This window comes from Egretta garzetta, unplaced genomic scaffold, assembly GCF_000687185.1.
Source record: "Egretta garzetta isolate BGI_Z169 unplaced genomic scaffold, ASM68718v1 scaffold17, whole genome shotgun sequence".
In the NCBI taxonomy this organism is placed as follows: domain Eukaryota; kingdom Metazoa; phylum Chordata; class Aves; order Pelecaniformes; family Ardeidae; genus Egretta; species Egretta garzetta.
Genome location: NW_009260136.1, coordinates 740,669 through 761,974, shown reverse-complemented (window position 1 = coordinate 761,974; position 21,306 = coordinate 740,669). Strand labels below are relative to the sequence as shown.

The 21,306-nt window shown below is 46.4% G+C and overlaps 1 protein-coding gene across 3 annotated transcripts in view; it reads right to left on the bottom strand.

The window, feature by feature from the left end:
- The window catches only part of ACSS1 (acyl-CoA synthetase short chain family member 1), a 39,630-nt gene extending 18,609 nt beyond the window's left edge, over positions 1 to 21,021 (bottom strand). For all 3 annotated transcript variants that reach the window (XM_035897059.1, XM_009641652.2, XM_035897060.1), the window contains exons 1-7: positions 20,873 to 21,021; positions 10,899 to 11,098; positions 9,284 to 9,459; positions 6,445 to 6,597; positions 4,596 to 4,743; positions 4,160 to 4,297; positions 3,527 to 3,619 (exon numbers count right to left, since the gene is read on the bottom strand). In XM_035897059.1, coding sequence (XP_035752952.1) covers positions 3,527 to 3,619; positions 4,160 to 4,297; positions 4,596 to 4,743; positions 6,445 to 6,597; positions 9,284 to 9,459; positions 10,899 to 11,098; positions 20,873 to 21,006 — 1,042 coding nt within the window. In that variant the 5' untranslated portion in view covers positions 21,007 to 21,021. The remainder of the gene's footprint in view (positions 1 to 3,526; positions 3,620 to 4,159; positions 4,298 to 4,595; positions 4,744 to 6,444; positions 6,598 to 9,283; positions 9,460 to 10,898; positions 11,099 to 20,872) is intronic.
- Positions 21,022 to 21,306: the final 285 nt, after the last annotated feature.

Genomic DNA, 21,306 nt, shown 5'->3' with positions numbered 1-21,306 from the left:
AACATTAAATCAGATTCCAACCTTAATCAGATCTTTTCTATTCTGAAACTAGATCAGAAACACAAGAAAGAAACAAAAACAAAGGAGTATTAGGCTTTTTAAAATACAGCTCTATAAATAAAGGTATGTTCTGCCACTTTGAGAGCGCATTTCTCTACCGGCTTTGCTGAGGTTGTGAAAACTGAAACCAGGGGTTGGAAAGGCTGAATTTGACCTGGCATTTGCATCCAGCTGCCCTGATGTAGCTATGAGGAAGAGTCTCTTTGAGGAACCCTAAGCTTCAGACCTGCAGAAAATAGTTTCACATGTGGCTTACACATAAAACTGCATCACATTTCATTGACGGGCATGCACCCACTTCACACCTTCCTGTTTATTTTGAAAGAGTCATCTTGAATTTTTTCAGAAAAAGAAAAAAGCACCCCAGACACCTACTGTTCTCTTTTTGCACAGACAAAACCTGCATCAGCGCAGGGAACCTTAATTAAAGTGATGGTTGCTCTTCCTAAGCCAGTGCTCATTCTGAATACAGCACTGCAAGCTATGGTTCTCCATGGGTTTTGCCACATCCTACACATCCTGCAGCCAGCTGCACACAAGGCAGTAAAGTCACATTCCAGAGGGTGCTGCATGGTGGCAAGGGTGCTTTAAAAATTATTTGCATGGTAAAGACCTATTTTAAACTGGTTTAGAAGTACTGATTTTAGCCACTGTCATATGACAGCTAGCAAGGCTTCTAGGCTCTACCTTGCCCTTATGAAGCCTGTCTCTTTAGAGGCAAAGCTGTCAGAAGAAAAGCTGTGCTTCCACATTACCTGTGCCCACACTGTCACCGTAGTGCAAATCCACCCAGACTTTAAGCAAGGACAGCAGAGTCTGAGTAGGGAGGGTGATGCATCGAAACAGGCTCCCCTCTGCCACGGGTAAATCACCTCTGGCAGCAGGGTGGAGCATGTACTCTCTGCCACCACAGACAGATTGGGCTGACTAATTCGGGGGGAATCCATCTCAGAAACACCAGCCCAGTCTAAATCACTGAAGATGATGCCAACAACAAAAGCTTCCAGGGCCTATTCAGAGATGTCTTTCAAAACCAGCTTTTGTTCACAGCTGCATACAACAACAGCTGCACTTTTTTTATAAAACTGATGACAGAAGTAAAAATACCTAGTGTCTCCTCCGCCCTGTGAAGAACTACACCTGAAACTCAAACACAGCTTTGATTCTATTACTGTCAATCACAGCACAGCAATACCTAATATTTTAACAGTAAGAGCCAAAGGAATTTTCCATCTCTCTCATCTACACATACCACGCTACTTAAATTGCTTCTCATAATTGCTATCATCTCACTCTTTTGCTCATCCAAAGACTTTCAAGTGGATTCTTAAATCACCATTTGCTGATCTTTATGCCTACCAGGCTTTATTAGCTGGCAACACATTGCTGCTTTGGAGAGCAACATACCATAGAGGACGTGGCATACAACAGTACAATTAACAAGCTGTATCAAAATTGTCTATGACAGGTGACACTGCAAGACCGCAGCCAGCATCCATCAAACTATTTCTATGATCTCCTTCCGTGGTCCCTTTACGTTCAAATGGCGTATATAATGTTTCCAAGATTAATTTGGCTTTCTCTTTATTGGAAGCATCAACTGTGGAGAAAGATTGATTCTACTTTCTAATAAAATCAATTTAATGAATATTTATCATTATATCATGCTTCCAGGAGTTGGTAACTGTTTACCTGCAGAACTATGCCTGGTTCAAGGTAAGATCAAGCACTCTGCACTTACAGACTGTCCAGCAAATGTTCTTAAACCTCTCACCTGACAGTTGTTGCTCCAAAAACCCAGGAGAAATACAATTTAATGTAAGATCTAACCCTATACTTTGGAGGAAATAGGAGACACTGCATGCACACTGCATGCACCAGTTAACTGAAGACAAACTAAAACAAAAAAATGTTAGGGTAAAAAAAGATTCTTCGCAACTCTGTCACCGTACACTAATCAACTGCTTCTCCACGGTGTTTTATTTCAGAACAGTGAGGAGGAAAGCATATAGCACCTAGCCAGTCAGCTTTCCTTCTGCTCAGCATGTGAGAACCCAGATGGTTTAAGAGATTAGTAATTGAAGTAGATAGTAGTTAACATTACTGTTCTGAAATCTGGGGTGCTTTTATTTTGAATCTGAAAATAAAGAGTATGCAAGTCTGGTCTGGATCAAGTGGAACTTGGTTGTGTGCCAGAAGCTACTTCATCACATTGAGATGGGCCACAGGGATGCTGAAGAGACAGCCTGCTAGCAGGAATAAGGATGAAATCAAGAGCAGCTTGACTGGAAAGGAAATTAATATTCTGCCCAATGGCAGCTAGAAATTTAAGAGTAGCAACAGCTTTTTTTCAGGAGAGGCAGAATGCCAGCAGCTCTGCTGCGTCCTTTAAGTTCATAGCTCCATGGCAAACTGTGTGGTTCACAGCTTGAGAAGGGCATATTGCAAGATGCCTTTGGCAACTCTTGAATGTTGGTGCCCAGAAGAGAGGACTGGATGATGAGGTGGCTGGGAAGGAGCTGCAGGACTCCTTCAAGTGCAGGGCCCCACCAGGCAGCAGGGGCCCAGCCGGAGTGCAGCGCTGTGGCCTCTCTCCGCTGCTGGCCAGGGAGGGCAGGAGGCAGGGACCAGCTCTGCTTCAAACAGACAGGGATCCATGAGAGCCAGTCACTCTGTCCAACAGGTTGTAAACGGAAAACGAGCCTTAACTGATGCACACAGCTGGGCCAAGCGTGTTGCCAAAATAGAAGCGCGCTCCTTTTTGAGGCATCGAAGGTCCAGGGCCAAAGCAACTACAGCATACTACTTCTGGGAGAAGCTGCTCCCAGGGAGCCCTGCTGGGTGACAGCCACTGTCCCCTGCCCACCCGATGCACAGCCAGCAAACCTCCACTCATTCCATTCCAATCCACCAGAGCACTTGCACTAGGTCACTTTAACTACACAGCTTCGTATTCCATCCTCCTCTGACCGTTCCCAAGAAGGGAAACAAAGCACACTTAAGTACAGATTGTGGCTATATGGTGCTATAAATGCCTGTTTGTGATAAGACCATATCAAGGTCAGTACAGTCGGATAAAGAATTGAAAATGAGGTTTCCAATTCAAGTTGCCTACTCCCAGCTTTGCTCAGAAATTCAGTTTCTGCCTCCTGTTTCTAGAACCAATTGAGATTTTCCAGCATTCAAAATATCAAAGAACATTTAGAGGGGGAAAGAAAAAAAAAACCACAACAAAACAACACTGCTATTGCTTTTATATGCTGTCACGTTGCTCTTGCTTTTATGTGCTGTTACATTGCTATTATGTGCTGAAACTCCCCAGTGACTTTCAAAAGCTGATCAAAATGCCAGGAGGGTTTTTTTGACAGACTCATTGGATCCAATTGAAGTGTATTAATTCTCCTCTACCCACCAGCAACCCGTCAACAGTCAGGGCCCTCCACGCTCCCCAAAAGACGCCTTTTACCTGTCTGCCACCATGTGTCCACAAGGGTGCAGCGCCCTTCTCCCACCACGTGGTAGAACCACTGCCAAGCTTCGTGGTTGATGGGTTCTCCCACTAGACCAAAATAAAGAAAGGAAGCAGCCTGAGACTCAGAGGGTTGCAGGCAGTTCATTCTTGCATTGGTGCTTACAGCATTTTTGTCGGGATGTGCAAAAGACTGTAATGTACTCATGTAACTAAGGACTGACTTTTTACAGAAAGACCAAAAGACAAGCAATAAATATCACTGAAAGTAACTAATCAATGCAGGTCACGTATAAGAACCTCTAGAATCCTAAATAATGCAGGAAAATGCTGCTTGGGTCTCCTAAGCCGGTAAAATTCGAAGTGATGTCATTTACCATTGGATAAATCTTTTTAGCAAAGAATGTGATCCTGCAAAATAAGCTAGGAAACAGGCAATCACACTAAGGTTCAATGGCCCCAACTTCAGTTTGTTTCTCCTTCCGCTGAGAAAATATCTGAAAAGCCAGACATGGAGCCTGCTTTATGATTTATTTATAAACCCCCCATCTGGTCAGCTGAGCTCCTCTGATACCTTCTTTTCACCAGCTAGGACCCCCCAACTTTTTCAGAAGATTTCATGCCCCTTACCTGATCCCAAGGTCTTCAAGGAAGATCTGTCATATTTCTTCACCCACTCTTCTCCATAATTCAGCAGCAAGCGTATAGCCGTAGGTGCTCCATAAAACTGATTAATTTTCAACCTTTGTACCACTTCCCAGTAACGACCTGCAAAAATCAAAACCAGGTTTTTTATCTGTCTAGCACTGACACGCTGCCACAAATGCTCACCAGGAAGGTTAGCAGCAAAAGCTAAAGCTGTGACTACTGTGAGTACAGAGCAAAACCAATAGCAACTTTTTTTTTTCCTACCCTGGATGCACAGATGTTCCTGAATGTTATAGACACATGTACCAAAGAAACGGCACTTACCTCCCCTGAGCAGGCAGGTCACACCAGATGGGTTTCTAAATCTCCTTTGTCACACTGCCATGTCTAGCCAAACCTTTGCCCACCACTTCCTCACCTGGGTTAGGGTACACTGGAGTGCTTTCAAACAGGACAGAGGTGGCTCCATTGCAGAGTGGTCCATACACAACATAGCTATGTCCCGTGATCCAGCCAATGTCAGCCACACAGCCAAAAACATCGCCTTGCTGGTAGTCAAATACATACTGCAAAGACAAATGTAAGGCCAGCTGACTTTCTGTTGGCAGGCACAAAGAGCTTAAAGGTAAGGTGCTGGACTGGACATCTAAGTGGAAGCAAGAGAGCGCACAGTGCGAGCGGCGCCAGGCACATGGGGCGCAGCAACACAAAGGCCAGCCCAAGGTGAGGAAGCAGAAGGACCAGTATCAGTGCTTCCAGGCTCCTGACTGCTTTTGCAAACAGTAGGGAGCATGGCTGTACCAGCAGCTGCTCAGACTGGAGCAACAAAGCTTACAATCAAATCCCAGAGCCCTGATACCTAAGGTTGCCTACTTCAGGCAGTTCACATGGGAGAGCTGAGCCTGAACTTCAGGGCCACAGAGCCTCAGACCCCTCATGAATATGAACAGGTTTCCCTAAGAAAGCTGGAGAAACTGACACGTGACCATGAAACATTTTCTGAGAAATGTTCTTAGCTGCGCAGCTTCTCTATCAGTGCCTCGCTTTCCAGATGCACCCCTCTCCTGCTCATCAAATCCAAGATAAAAATCTTGGAGAACTCATTATCTTGTCTTGGTTACGGAAAATGCTTCCCACTGTAAATGTAACTCCTCTACCGTATGGTGAAGAGGTCCTGACTCATAAGGCAGAGTCAGCTTTATGTTTTAAATGAAAGAAAAAGAAAACTCCACAAGCGTGACAAGAGTGTCACACATGAGTGTGCAAAGACCACAGAGGCCACACAGGCAGCTGATCCCTAGGACAGCCAATTCTCACCTTACTTCTGCAAATGACTTTCCCTCTCAGGGTCTGAAGTACCTCTAAAGGCACCGCAGCTGCACACTGTGCCTCCCTGCATATCTGCACCAGGGTGCAGGATCCACCTTCTGGACTAAGAAAGAAAGAGATGCCTTGGAAATCACACTGTCACTTAGTAAAGCTGACATAACAAATACCCTTCATGCAGAGAAGTCGGACACTTGAACATTCAGATCTTCTAAAAATTCAACTCTGACAGCCCAAAGAAAGAAAACCTCTGCCTGAATTGTGTGTGATTACACACAGGGTGATACCACTAAAGCCAGATGAAGATCTTTCACCACAATCCTCTCCACGTTTCACTGTTACCTTTTCATATGTAGAGCTCAGACCAGAAGCTTCAAGAAGCAGTGCCTTGACTTTTTCTTCTTCATGAGAAAGGGAGTTAAAACATTTAGCCTAGATCACATAGAAAAGCAGCACGAAGGTGCAACCACAGAGCATGAATGTAATTTTTGATCTTCAGACAAAAAGTGCTATGCAAAGACGTTGTTTTAAGAGTCCACATGCCCTCTAAAATAAAAAAGGCCAGCACCCCACTGCAAAATACTACAGTGATACCCACAATGCCAATGCCAGGAAGATACTTACCAGAATCTCCTCAGCTGCATCGCCTTAACGTCCACAAATTCTGGCCTGCAACACTAGCACACTCTAAATGCAAAAGTAGCAGCACTGCGGTTTCCTTCCTTTCATAACTCTAGGCTGTGGTTTGCATAGTATTATATTACCCAGGAACAAATCGTCAAGATTAATTACACATTCTCAGACATTTTTCAGTTTGTTTACACCCAACAAGCCAATTGGGCAGCAAGCACAGAACGCAGCACTCCTCACCAGTCCAAGTCCCTCTCGTTAGTACTGTCGGAAGGTAAGTGAACCTTTTCCAGTGGATGCAGCTGAGTTACCTTGTGCGTGACAGCAGCGTACAGCAGGTATCCAGCCTGGGTGTGAACGATTCCTTTGGGTTTCCCAGTGCTGCCTGAGGTATACAGCATGAAAAGCATGTCTTCGCTGTCCATGCTCTCTGGAGTGCATACAGAAGCTGCCTTGGCCATCTCCTAAGGAAAAGAAGGTGGTAATGACAGAAAAACCTTGGCTATATGGAGCCAACCGATACTCCATCTGTAAGCATGTCAGCAGTGTCCAGAGACAAAACCCACCATTGCTGTTTCCCCCCCCCCAAACATCCATGGATGTATTTATTATAGGTGCTCACCTAGTGGAAAGGTTCCTGTGGACACATAGCACTCAGCCTTTCCACCAATACCTCTGCTAGGCACAGAAGTCAAGGGGAATTGGCCAGACAAAATAACATTTCAGGAAAAAAATGGTAGGTCGTATTTCAAGCCTTTGCAAGCTGCTGGTAGAAAACCAAAGTGTGACTGCAAACATGAACCACAGTTGGCAGCAGCAGCAAGGCTGACTGGACACTGTTTAGGACCTTCCTTTTCCTTTTAAAACCACAGTGCTACTGTGCATTCATCTCCCTTCCCTGGCTCCAGCAGTGGATGACTGTCCTGTCCATTTGATCCTCAAATTCTAACTGCTTTTACGCATGAGAAGGAGAGTGCTTTACTCTCCTGCCTCTGTCACTCTCCTCATACTCTACTGTCTGGCCAGGTGGGTGAGACCCTCTCCTCACAGTCAGAACCATGTGCAGGAAGGATGCAATGTCCTACTAGGTCAGAGCAAACTTTTGGCCCAGCTTGTGTGCCCAGTCCAGCAGAGGAAGGGGAAATAATGTACTTTGAAAGTGCTGCTTGTGGTCACTGAACCTTGTAGCAGCAGAGGGCTTGTCTGCCCAGATTGTACATTTTTCAGGACAAGGTTGAACATTTTTGTTATCCATGTACAAGCTTGCAGTAATCACTGTGTTCCAGATGCTCAACATATGGCTGTAAAAAATTCACAGCTGGCTTGCTTCTCTCAAGCTCTGTACTGTCCTAGGTGAATAATGATTCCTGCAAGGGTTGTTAGCTGGCTCTTTGAAGGAATTTCTAGGCATGCCTTTTTTACAAGTATACACTGTAAACACACTGTATTTACAAGTGGACACTACCAATGGCAGGTCCAGTTGTTTAAAAGTGCCTGACAAAGCTTAGTAAAATATGAGGAGCTGATAGGGTCAGATGTAATTCTTAGACTCTGCGTTACAGCACTCCTGCTCATCTCAGGTATTTTTTGTGACATTTCAGCATTACCAATTCAGGCTGACTTGCCAGTTTTTGAAACGAAGATGGAGTTCTCCATTACAACATGAGCTTAAATTTTGCAGTAAGCCACTGCACAAGAGCTGGAAAGCACAACTGCTGTAAAGATCAGTAATGACAGAGTTAACAGCATTAATGGTTTAATTCTTGTTATGTTTCAGACCCTACAAATGACAATGGGCTGAGCTCAGCTCTTGGATCACCAAAGTGCCTCAGACTGTTTGCAGACTAAGGAACTTCGTCAGAATGTGCTTTGTGGAGTAAGGACCAGAAAGACAATTTCTGAATAAAACCTGCTTTCTCTGTTTAACTTACCCCAATAGTTGCTCCTATCTCATGTAACCAGCACTGGGACTACTCAGTAATTATCTTGGCTACAGAAGGGTGATTTCCAGGCATTATTACAATGAGTAGTTTCTGTTTACTGCTGCTGGCACTGATAAAACTAGCTCTGCATTAGGCTGCAGTCCCACGTGTACCAGCTACTAAAATGACTGCTGTGTTCTTCCCCAGGAAGCACAGGTTCTAAATATTCCCAAGCCATCACTGTCCTCCCATCATGGGGCAATGACAATGCTGTCCATAGGCTATATTAAGCATCTCCAGGAACTTGATTATTTCTGCACTGCCTTTCAACAGTGCCCAGTCTGAGAGTGCCTACAGCAAACCATAACAAGAGTGTCTGAACACAGTATAACAGCAGCAATGGTATCAGTGCACTCCAGGTCTCAGGAAACACTCGTTGCTTAAATCTCAGCACTGTTTGCAAGACTACTAAAGAGCATCATACGCCCTGCCCATGCTGAGATGAATCAGGCATAGATTGAGCTGCTTCAACTCACAATCCTAGCAGACTGTAAATACAGGTAATCCGTTTGAGGATGAAGATCCAGATGCCATACGGGGCATCTCCTTTTCCTCTACAGAGCTCAGGTCCAAAATGCACAAATGGAGAGAAAGATGAGCTAGCCAACACTCAGACCTAAAAGGAGTTATCCAGAGTGCCGGTGGGTGTCTGCAGAGGTAGGTGACTGCAGGGATGTACAGATGTGGTCACTGCAACACCGCTGTATCTGTTAGCCCACCGGGGTATTGTGGCAGCACAGGAAGAGCAGCACACACTGAAAACCTGCTCCAGAGGCAGCACGAAGGCCAGTCATCGCCAGCAGGTCTAGTGCGGCTACACTAGAGTGCCAAGCTGCAGTGCAGCGGCTGCTTCATAGGCTTTTAGCTCAGCACACATATGCAAGGAAAGCACGGAGACTGCCTGATCTTCCTTGGCTCCTAATTCCTAGTGTAGCCTACAGCAGATCAAAGACCAAAGCGAAATACCAGAGTGTGCATGACCTACACATTCAGCAAGACTCTCAGGCATGTGTTCTGAACAGCCCTGCGTCGGGTCTCTCAGAGATGTCTGTGTTAGCTGTTCCCTACATTTATTAGTCTGCCATATTTCTCATCCCCAGCACAGCAAACATCACATACTTCAATAAACATCAGGGGAAACAGGCAAGGTTTACCAACACCAACATACCTCCTCAAGGGGAATATCACGGTCACCCATCTGGACTTTGTTATCCGTCCTCTGAGCCACAAATACATGTTTGATGCTTGGACAGTTCTTCACAGCTTCATCCACAGTCGTCTTCAGTTCTATGATTCGGCCTCCCCTAACTCCCTGGTTGTAGGTGATAACTGCTTTGCATCCAGCTGAAAAGAGAATTAGCAGACATACCAGCCTGTCTTCCAGGCTAGTATGTGCACCCTGCTTTCATTACCTTTGGGGATGATGTATGGGACAACATGTGTGATAAATACTCAGAACTTCTATCAATCAAAACCAGTCAGTGTCACTGACAGTCTAAAACCTGAGACCCACAGATTAGGGGTAGCTGGAAGCTCCATGGGTTATCTAGACCATTTTCCCCAGCCCAAGGCAGGGTCCACTCCAGCTAATCCATTTCTGACAGCTGTCAGTCCAATCTTCCTAAAACATTCCAATGGTAGCTACCCCACCCTCTCCCCACCAGTCCACTCCAATGCCTATCATGAACATGAGAAAGTCTTCCCCAATGTCTAGCCTAAGTATCACTCACTGCAATTTAAATGCCTTCGTTCCTGCCTAGCAAAGCTGACATGCAGAACAGTTTCTTCCCAGTTACCTGTGTTATAGTGAATGCTGCTGCTTTAGCCTAACAGCTCACACACCAAAACCAGTGCAAGACTTCCTGCGACCTTAGTGAACAAGCACCTCTGCCCCTCTCTCCCCCTCTCTCTGGGGCTGCATGTAAGTGCCCATTGCAAACTGATGTGAGCAGCACCAAACTCAGCAGCCTCTCAGAGGTACCTGCAGCCTCCTCAAACTCACCCGTACGTTGAGGGGAAACCTCCTGGAAGCCCCAGCCCGCAGCAGCACTCTGGCAGAGCACTTCCAGTTGTACTGCACTATGTTATTACGGAGCTGGGGTGGCAGAGCAATGGCTCTTTAGCCCATCACCTCCGCAGAAGTGGTCAAAAGTGAGGGATAACTGAAGCATGTACTTGCTCTCTATAGATTAACTCTACTAAAACAGAAAAAAAAAAAGAAAATTGCCGTAAGACTCACACTAGCCATAAAGAAACTGGACATGAGCCACTTGCTATTTTGTTCTTCTGCTGGTATTTTTAGCGTTACTTTTTACCTAACCACACTACAAGTGCTTTGGGCTAAGAATGGCTCTGTCTGTTGGTACAACGGCTAACAGAGTGGGGGCAGGCTGCCAACACTTCAGAGCCATATATAAATCACAGTATCACAATCGAGACTGCAGAATTAGCACTGTGCAGGAGTATCAAAGAAACACTGCGATTATACTGCAAAAGAACAAATCCGGCCCCCTTCAAAAGCTCTGGTTTTCCCTCCAGCTTCACTGCTGTCTGGCAATAACCCAGTGCAGACCGAAGATTAAGCAATTTATAAAGTCTTTTAAGGCCAGAGGATACTGCATCTGCCACTAAGGAAAAGTCTCTTTACAACACTCCACAAAGGAGACCGAACTGTCCCACCAGCTGAGAACGAACCTTTTCTCTTTCTGCCAAAAGAACACAGAATTGGATATGTCTTGGAGCACGGTCCAGAGGGATTTGTTCCCCAGTCTGCATCTACTTACAGTCCACAATCCTCCCAGCTAAGGACTCTGCGCTGAATCCAGCGAAGATCACGGTGTGAACGGCACCAATCCTGGCGCAAGCCAGCATAGCTGCCACAGACAAGGGAGACACAGACATATAGATGGCCACCTTGTCCCCTTTCTGTATCCCATATTTCTTCAGGGTGTTGGCAAGACGGCAAGTCAGATCCAGAAGTTCCCTGCAGCACAGAAGCAACATTTGTCATGTGACTGCACAACCTGTTTTTTACAGGGGAGCAAAAAAAGGATGAACTTGAACCGAGCGAGGCATCACGATCACTTCTGGACTTTGTCATCTCAGCAGTATAGTGCACACCAGCTTTTGCATCTTAAAGAAGGGTGGCCTGGGGTGTGGTGAAAGCCAGACGCTCCTGCCATTGGGGAGAGAAGACAAGGGGGGCAGAGAGCCACGCTTGCTGCAGAAGGACAAGCGAGCGAGAAAAAAGGATGAACTTGAACCGAGCGAGGCATCACGATCACTTCTGGACTTTGTCATCTCAGCAGTATAGTGCACACCAGCTTTTGCATCTTAAAGAAGGGTGGCCTGGGGTGTGGTGAAAGCCAGACGCTCCTGCCATTGGGGAGAGAAGACAAGGGGGGCAGAGAGCCACGCTTGCTGCAGAAGGACAAGCGAGCGAGAGCTGCAGGCGTCCTGCTGCCTCCAGAAGCTTGTTTCCATTTTAGCCATCCTTGATGCCTTTTTTACCTACGAGGATCAATCAGAAGCTACACATGTGGGATAAACACAAGACAAAATGGAAGCCGTTGTTCAAAGACTCCCAGCACTGTTTATGCTGGGGAACCGCTGGAAGTGCTTCACAACCAGCAGCTTCTCTTTAAATTGCAACACATTTGAATGCATAGGAAGAAAAGGAGAATTGAAATTAAGTCCCCAGATACTTGTGTGAGTGGCAGGTTTTACAAGTCTCTCATCAAAGCCAGATCACCTGCCGCCTGAATTCCTCTGGTCACTTCACCCTGCTGCAGAGTGCAGCGGCCTCACAGAACGAAGATACTGCTCTCACCAGGGTAAAACCACAGCCACTCTTGCACAGAGAAATTCGGTAACACCAAGAACAGGAACAAAGGCTCTTTTCACAGAGCCTGCCACTGCAACATGCTGACTTAATAGCTGAAATGTTCCTCTAAGGAACAAAAAAGCTGTTTGTGGGCAAGGACTTGCATGAACACTTTTTCTGATGCCTGGATGGGGGATAACACGATTGCAGGCATGCCTGGGACCAAGATGCTGTCACAGACTGAACAGCTCTGTGTGCCTGCAGTGGAAGGGCTCCGAGAAGAAGACAGATAACTGTGTCAGGTGAGGAGTGGTCTCACACCAAAGGAGGTGACCCTCATGGGGGCAGAAGAGCCTTCTACTTCACTGGTGCCAACCATCAGCTCAGAGAAGACTTGCAAAGTCTGCCAGGAATGACAGTTGTCCTCTGGGTTCAGGAACTCGCTGAGTACTGAAGCCCAGAGGGGAGAGGTAGCTTCTGCTCCCTAGCACACTCATCTTCAACCTGTCCTCCGTGAACACTTGGGGGTCTGTAAGCTACACTGCCAGGGGCTCCAAAAACTGTTAACAAACATATTATTTTTGGGGGTCTGCATACCATAATAATTTGTAAAGCACGAATCTCCCAATGTATCTTTATCTGACAGAACTAGCCATAGCTGTGACAAACAAACAAACAAATAGAATCGGTTTTCAGCTGGTGGCTAAGCTGAAAATAAAATGTTGTTTCTGGTCCATCAAAAATGGTCTTGTTTCTTTTTTTAAACCAATGCAAGTTGGAAATAGGCAAAGCCCAAGTGCTCCACTTTGGAAATGTCATAACAAAACCATGGGCTGAGAATAACTTAGCATCTTAATTCTTTAGGATAAAACTCCATCTGCACTGTGAGGCCAGTGGAGCAACACAGCCACAGAGAAGGTATGAAGACAGATAGCTGGAGGGATACCACTTCCCTGCCCCTTTTTGGAAGATAAGAAACATGAGCCACGAATCCCAGCCGCAGCACTTTGTTATTTTTTTTAAGACTATTCCTGCAGCATTAAGTACATAGACCACTCCTGAAGCACAGTTAACTTAGAGAGGTGGCCAGGCGCGCTCAGTGCCTGCTCTCTGGCTGTAGCTGGCAAGTGCCACTGCAGAGACCACAGCCCTGCAGAAAGCAGATATGTAGTGGCTTTACCCCAGACTGAATTTCCTCCTAGAGATCAGCCTAAACTCTAGAGCACAACATTCAATACCTCTTCCCAAGCGCTTCATGACCAGGCATCTTCCTGCTATCTACACAAGTGCACAGCCTGACAGATGCATTATTTTGCTTACTTTTACTAAACTCATGAACTGTGTGACTCCGTGCAATAATGAATTCCCACCCAAGGTTTGTTTTTGTGCCCTGTCCTAAAAGGTCCCATTATCTGGTCCAGAATTCATCCCATGCTGCATTAGAGAAAAGTCTCAATGTGGGTAAATATTAAAGAGCCAAAACAAAACTAAGCTGCTCAACTGCAGAGCACAGGAAGTGAAACAAGCCCCAGACAGGCAGTTGTGAGAAAGCAAAATAAAAACCACTTATCTGCAATGGAAAATACCCAAATGCTTTCAGAGCTGCAGCCTCTTCCTCCTGAATAGAAATGCCAGGAGAGCTCAGGCTAGGGCTGGCACTGTGGCTTATTCAGGTCTCGCTGACCGGGATGGCAGAAGCTCTCATTGTTTTTATATGATTAACCCCAGTTTAACATTTCCTTAATGAGAGTGTGTGAGCAAGCTCATAGACAATATGGACCAAGTCTTTGCCCCTGCATCTATTCGCTTTGCCTTCTCCTTTGTGCTCTGGAAGGCCGAGACAGGAAGGCCTTGGAGGTCCCTTGGTGGTGCAGCACATGGGGGAACAGACACAAAGGCAAAGAGAAGGTGAATCCAAGAACTCCAACAAAGAAATCCACAAATCCCTGAGCATCAGGTCTGTCTTCTGGCTCCTGTAGCAGCAACTCAGGCTTCCCCTCCCGTTCAAGAAAGGGAGTTATCAGAAACATTGGGAATCCTTCCCTTGACTCCCTCACTCCTTCACACACATTTTGCTAACTAACAGGCAGGCTGTTAGTATATGCCAGCAGGTTACACACTTCCAGTACTTAACCTAGACATGTCTCAGGGAGGAACGAGCACCCTGCAGGGTCACTGACCTGCAGAACTGCATGGGACAGACCTAACTGAACTAAGCAGGAGGAAACCGTGGCCATTACCCTCCCCACCTGCTACTGCTGCCAAGCTTGGCGCTGCGGTCCCTCCATCACACAAGGTTGGAAGAGCCAAGAGCAATTCCCACCTCAAGCCCAGCACTGCCCACCCTTGGCACAGAGGCAATGCCATCAAACATCAGTGGGCTGTGCACAGGGAAGGATCTGCCTCCCTTCCACACCCAGGGGGTGTGCTGGCAGCAAGGCACATCAACTGAAAACATACATCAGATGCTGACACAGGGCTAGACACTGTCACCCTGGAGCCAGTGAGACAGTGCAAAGGCAAGCATCTTCACTTAGCTTCTGCCTGCACTGAAACTTGAAACAGAGGAAGAGCAGAGGAAGTAGAGGCTCAGAGTGACAACGTCTACCCTGAAAGGGCTCAGCCATTGCCACTGAAGGACAGAGGGTGGCCAGAGGCTTGGAGCAGATGTGCACTGCTTCTGCAAACCACAAGAAGAGGGAGAAAGGCAAAATCCCAAGCAACAGTCACAGCGTTGCTGCCTGCCTGCACTTTCAGGGATAGAGCAGTCTGCTCCTGTTGTTTCCCTGCAGCCCTGTAACACAGTACTGCCGTGGCAAGCAACATGCCACAGGGTTTGTACCGAGTTTGCAAGGTCTCGGGAAAGCAGCTTGCGATGCTCGCCCTGGCTGAGCAATTTGTGACCTACCTGCAGCCTTGTTTCACCTGGCTTAACTGTCAACAGCAATTCTTCTGATTGACCAGGTAACCACAGTTAATATTTTTTTATGCTTCTTTATCTTTTTATGCTACCATCATGGTTTACAACCCTAACATAATGAGGTAGTGTAAAGAAATACACTCCTGGTATGATAAGAGTCCTTGAGAGGCAGAGGCACAGGACGTGGTGTGAAGGAGAACAGGCGTGGGACAACATGAGATGGAGCACAGGCTGGCAAACGACCAGTATAAGAAATGTGGATCTGGTGCTGGACAGAAGTGGTGTCAGTGGTAACCAACCGGACCTCTTTCTTTCTTTTCCTGTAGTAATCAGATCTTGACTGATTAGATTAGAATGTTAAGGGTTCAAGCTCTTGGCTCTCTCCATATAAGCTGTGCTTCCTTTTTGCCCATAAACAAGACTGAGTGTTAATGCTGTTCTCTTCTAGGCACTTATCACCTCTATGCAGGCATCTCCTCGGCTATCACAGCATCACTTCTAACCACAAGACCTGCAATGCTGGCCCTCCAGCAGAGCCAGCAGATCACTGTTCAGGCCAGTACTTCTGTTTAATCTAACAGGCGCAGCACTTCTCTCGCCATCTTTACAACATCTCTGTTCAGAAACTACCAGACCATTATTTCTCCCAGATCCCTCCCCAGATACAGTGGTGCCTGTGTTTCCAAAGCCCATCGCTCAATGTCTGGAACAATGACTCCTATAAAGCCCATCGCCAACACACAGCATTTCACTGATGCATTTTCAGGATGCCTGACAGAAACATTTTTCCAAGAAGTCTGATGCTATCTTTTGCCACAGCAAGACAGCCTGCAGCTTTCTAAACAAAGGAAGCTGGTTCTTTTTACATCCAAAAAAATCGCATCAAGATGTTCGCATTTCTAAACATTTTCCTAATATATTCAGTGCCGCATATGGGCTTTGGCAGTGCCTGTTTAGGAGGCTCAGCACAAGCCATGTTCTCTGCTGTCTCAGCACTACAGCTGGGCTGAGTATTTCTTGCAGCAACCAGTTTATTTCCTGGAACCATAGTTTGGATCAGGCTGGAACTATTTGAAAATTCAGGTCAAATGCCACAAACAGGTTAGTGTAAAAAAAAAAAAACCAAAAAAAACCAACCTCATATCTCACCTCCTAGCTGTTGCTCTACATGAATTACTGTGGAGCGGCAGAGTTCAAAGCTCGCCTCTATACCTTGTGATCACAGTGCTGCGGGCACTGTCCTTCGAGATGTGGGTTCAAGTCCCCTGGGACACAGTAGGTCTTCACACCCACCCCTTCTTCCCGGGTCAATGTTCTGGCCACAAGGATAATGCACAAACCTATTCACCTCTCACTGCAGCTTCTGTGACAGTGCCTCAGTTTAACCCTTTATTTCCCCTCACTTTTTGGTAAATAGAGAAAACGTGTTTCCTTTTTTCAACAAAAGGAAAACTCAACGTTTTTTCCATTTTAGTGAGAATAACTGAAAACTATGAAGCTGAACATGAGGCTTTTGGGCTGCAGGTTCAATTGCTAAGCTGAGCACAATTGTCCAGCCTTCCTGCAGACATCCTGAACCCAAGGCAAGGAAAACCCCTTGTGACGTTTTTCAGCTGAGAAAGTGAGAAGTCCCTGAGCTGCCTTGGATGGGGAAAGCCAAAAGCCTGGGCAAGATTTACTCGCTACCTCAACTTAGGAAGCCAACACGGGAAAGAAGGAAAAGAGTTTGCTGTCAATGAGAAACACCTTCTGTGTTGCACAGCCTGGTAAGTACCCACCTGGCTTCCAGCTGCAGTCTTACTGTGATCTCTAAAACAATTTCAACCATTTTGGCTCAGGCTGAGGAAACACCATTCGATGGCTTGTTAAAGTCGTAGCTGTGATGTGGCTAATGAAGATGTCCAACCACTTCTCTCCCACCTACCTAGGACCCTACGAAAAGCTACCTAGGACCCTCATTTCTGCCCCCTAAGCTTCTGCTATCCTCTCCCTAATTTGTATTTTGCATCTTGAACATTCCCTCTGCCCGCAACATTTTCTGCACTGGAGGGAGCCCATTTGTAAATTAAAAACCTTCCATTCAGCCCCAGCCTGCAACCCTTTGCAAAAGCAAGTTAGCTAACGTGTACTGCTGCCCACTTCTTCGCATAGCTCCCTTTCACAACTTCCATAGGATTTTGCAGTGCTACGAAACACTGGCTCACAGGTGGCTAAATTGTAGAGACTGTGGTAAACAAGGGAACACCAGAGAGAATAAATAACCCCATGTCGGAAAGGGGGAGGTCTGGCATAACTTTAGCTGCTGTCTTCAACATTCCCTGTTGCTGAGCTTACAGAGGCTACAGCCCAACAGCTCCAGGCACCAACTCTACCTGCTTATATAGGGCACTTGATAATACAGCGCCCTTTAAAACCCAGCCTCAGCAATGCATTAGGGAATTCCTCTGCAAGGTTTCAAAGCTCCTGGGCCCTGACGACATCCACAGCGCAGGACAAAACACTCCCAGACGGGTTGGACCCTTCTGCCAATAAATTCAGCTGGCTGCTCACAGCAGCATACTCCTGTGGGTTAAGTGCTACTTTGCCAGTGCCCTATCAGTAGTTTTACGGTGGTTTAGCCTCCAGAGAGCCAGACCTCTTGATAACAGATTGGCGCGACCTGTCCCCACTTTGCTGACTGCAGCCACCAAATCCCAGGAGGGCTGCATGCCCTGTTGTCACAAAGCAGTAAAAAAACAAGTCTCCTGCCTTCCCATTCAAAACTGGAGATATTTTGAATTTCTAGCTGATAAAAATGAAACCCGGAGGGGGAAAAAACACAAGAAGGGCCAGGGAATTATTTTTTTACCACAAGGCTGAGTTGCATCAGCTGGAAAGACAGGACAAAACTCAGCAGTGAAAAATATCATCACAACTGAGCTTTTAAGGGCCATCCTTCAAGCAAAGCTAAAATGTTTCACCCATGGCTTTGCGTATCTTTGCCAATAAGGAGAAGTCTGAATTCCTCTCCTAGCACAGAGCACTTAAGTCAGTTGCATAAACACAACCCATCTTGCTGACAAGCATGCATAGGGATGTAGACTGACTTACAGCTCAGCCCCAGCAACTCTTGCTCCCTGCAAGTTAGGCAGTTAGTGGGGCAGCAGAGGCAAACGGAGGCTCTTATTTCTCCCAAAGGTGAGCAAGCTGGGACAGCACTTTCGAATGCAGCTGCATTTTCTTGCCAATGCACGGAGGAAGCCCCGCTGATGGAGGCTTTCCCTTCCTCGGGAAGGAGGAAGACTGTTCCAGCCCTTTTCCTGCACAGCCGCCTGCTTCCTTTGCAGGCCGTGATGGGAATAGGGCCAGCGCTCAGCTGTTTTCTTGCCCCTGACAGCTCCCCAGAGGAGAAGGGAGAGCACCCACACCAGTAGCTGCGTCTTTCCTTTTGCCACCCAGGGCTTATCTACAAGGAAAAACAGCTCACAGTGGCAAGCTTTGCAAAGCAGATAATGCAACAAACTGGTGCCATGGACTTCTCTACATGTAAGCTCTGGACACCTCCCAGCTGACATTCCAGGACCTTCCTCAAAGCCAGTCCATGAAGCTAATGGCCAAATTAAAGTCTTTACCTTCCTTGCACATGACTTTAAGGCTGCTGTGCTATTAACAGCCCATCCAGATCCTAAGGAAAGGGGGACATCTCTGCCACAGACACCGGAGTTTGGGTCCTCCTGATATCCAGCATTCCCTTCACTCCCTCTTCATGCTGGGGCGGTCCTGCACCGAGGCTAGCATGCAGAGATCACCCTGCTACAGAAGGCTCTTGGCAGATTACTCAACCAGCACCACAGCTTCTGAGCTACTTCTTTTTCTGATCTGGTTTCCCTCACAAAACTTCTAGCTAAAACAAGATGCAAAAAGTTTTCAACTAGCTCATCCTCAAAGGAAGGTCAGTGCCAAGATGCCTTAGAAAACCTTACTGCCCCATTTAAAACCTTTAAAAATGCAGCCCAAAGATCACAGAAAAGTCAAAACTGTTGATCCACTCCTTGCGCACACACCCATGTAATATCATTGCTTTCAACGAAGCTATTCCTGACTTAATGAGATAAGCAGAGAACCAAGTGACCCGTTTTACCACATTGTAGGACCAAAGTCTCTTGAGGAACTGTGTCACTCAAATGCAGTAACAGCTCACCAAGAGTAACAGGCAGAAACAGGAACATGGCTCTCAAACACACGCAGAAGTTTGAAAATGGAGGTCACCAACTTGTCTTTCACTTGGATGTTTTTCTTTCTGGTTGCTAGTTACTGTGTCTTTGTAAAGCTGCACAAAGATTGATTCAGTTTTCAGATCTGGGTTACTTGTCTTCCAGCTACAGCAATTGCCAATCCACAGGCTGAAAATACACTTTCCTCCAAAGACATTTTGGCATGGCCAAGAAAAAAAAAATGGTTCTGTTGCTGTTCAGAAAGGCCTTCTCATTTCTCCAGAGATCCCAAGAAGATGGTTTGAGGGTCTGGAGCAGCTCAGCACCTTTCAAATTGCACAGCCTAAGGGTGAGGCTAGAGCTGCCGTGAATGAGGCTGCGCTGTCTGATGGCCTGCTCTGCTTCTCAGGTGAATCAGAGCACAGTTCCCACCTCCAACCTACCCCCATTTTCACACCCGGGGCATGAAGAGAGCAGTAAAAGTACACACATCTCCCCAAACTCTGGGAGAAACCTTCAATTCCATCTCCTTTTCTACCACCGGAATGGCAAAAGCAAAACTCAAAGCATTTAGCCAGGCTATGCAGTTGGTTACAAGACATTTACACTCTAACGTGCCTACACAGCCCATCAAATAACAATACCAAGATCAAAACCAATCCACTTCTTCCACAGCTTTATATCAGGCAGTGTTTATTTCTGCTGCATGGAGCACTAATCTCTCAACGCTATTTGTACACCCACTGCTCCCTGATGACCAACTTCTTCACTCCAATGAATACTGTTTTCAGGAACTTTGATAAATGCTGGAGGTGAACCAGACCACCAGAACCTATTTAGACTCAAGAAGCTCTAGGAATCCCAACCATCAACAAGCTATAGAAAACATTTTGTAAAAGAGTCAGATGCCAGGACTTCCTACATCCCCTCTGCTTTCTGACCCAGCAGATCAAAATACACACTGAGGAACAGACAAGTCTGGGAAACCTTTAACTCTCACTAGAGAGACAGATGATGTAAAAAGCATTTTTGCAGGCAGGCCTGTCTCCTTAAATGAGGGCACATAGCAGGGACAAGAGAAATATGCTTGAAAACTGCCATATGCTAACAAACCCTACAATCTACAGCAGCAATTACAAGTCAGCATCACCCAGAGCAGCCTCAGGGTTGCTCTAAACCGCACTGAGGATGGGGAAGAGAACACAGGGACCTTCAAATCCCCTCCAGCCAGGACTCAGTATCACGATATTGACCATCAATGCAAGGTGTTGTTTGCACCAAGACATTTGCTGCTGTGCTAAACCCAAAAGCTGCTCACAGAACTTTTCCCATGAACACTTTCAACAAGCAAAAAGGAAACTGGCAGATGAGAGCATAAGCCAGGGAGAAAAAGCAAGCCGTTCTCTTCTAAAAGCCCTTACTTAGAGAGAGGGAATCTACAGGCAGGCCTGATTAACGTCATAAGCAGAAGATGATGCCAGATCTGAATCTGAAATTTTCAGGAGCTGTGACTAACTTACGTCCACTGTACCTCTCACCCTGTAATATGTTTATTACACGGGTTCTAAGATCAGGGAGCCCTCTCCATGAAGAAGCCAAGGGAAGAATATAATTTCTCGCTGGGAACATGACTCCATTTTTCAGGAGCTATCTCATCATGACACCACAACCCAGCTGCAGTTCTGCGGCTGCATGTCCTATATGCTGGAGCACCTTGGCAGAAAGCAGAGTTTCACCGAGGTCTGATTTCAAAGCAGCAGCTCTTCTCCCTGCCCCACCACATTGCCAGGCATCATAAAGCATCGTGAGAAGGCACCATACCTGTACGTGACATGCACTGCAGTGCCAGGCTCATCTCTCTCCCAAATCAAAGCCACTCTGTTTGGAGACTTTTCGACGTGTTGATCCAAGCAATTTACTGCAAGAAAACAGAGGTTTAAACAAAGCCTGATCATCTGCAAGGTGCTCTGTAAACTTAGCTTGGTCAAGTGTTAACAGCAAGCTAGCGTAAGATGAAACATCATGTATCAGCCAGCTATCCACACACTCATATTACACTGGGAAGTTGTCCTTTACAGCGATAGCACTGTAGCACTGGTTAAAGCCGCCCTTTGCCATATCTGTAGTATGCAAATACTACAAATTGTATACTTAAATGGTACAGCTTCCTTAGAGATGCCATCCCCATGAGAGGCCTCCGCTGATTCAGCTCAGCTTAGGCTAAGCACTGGGCTAAGCTTAAACCAGCCCAAATC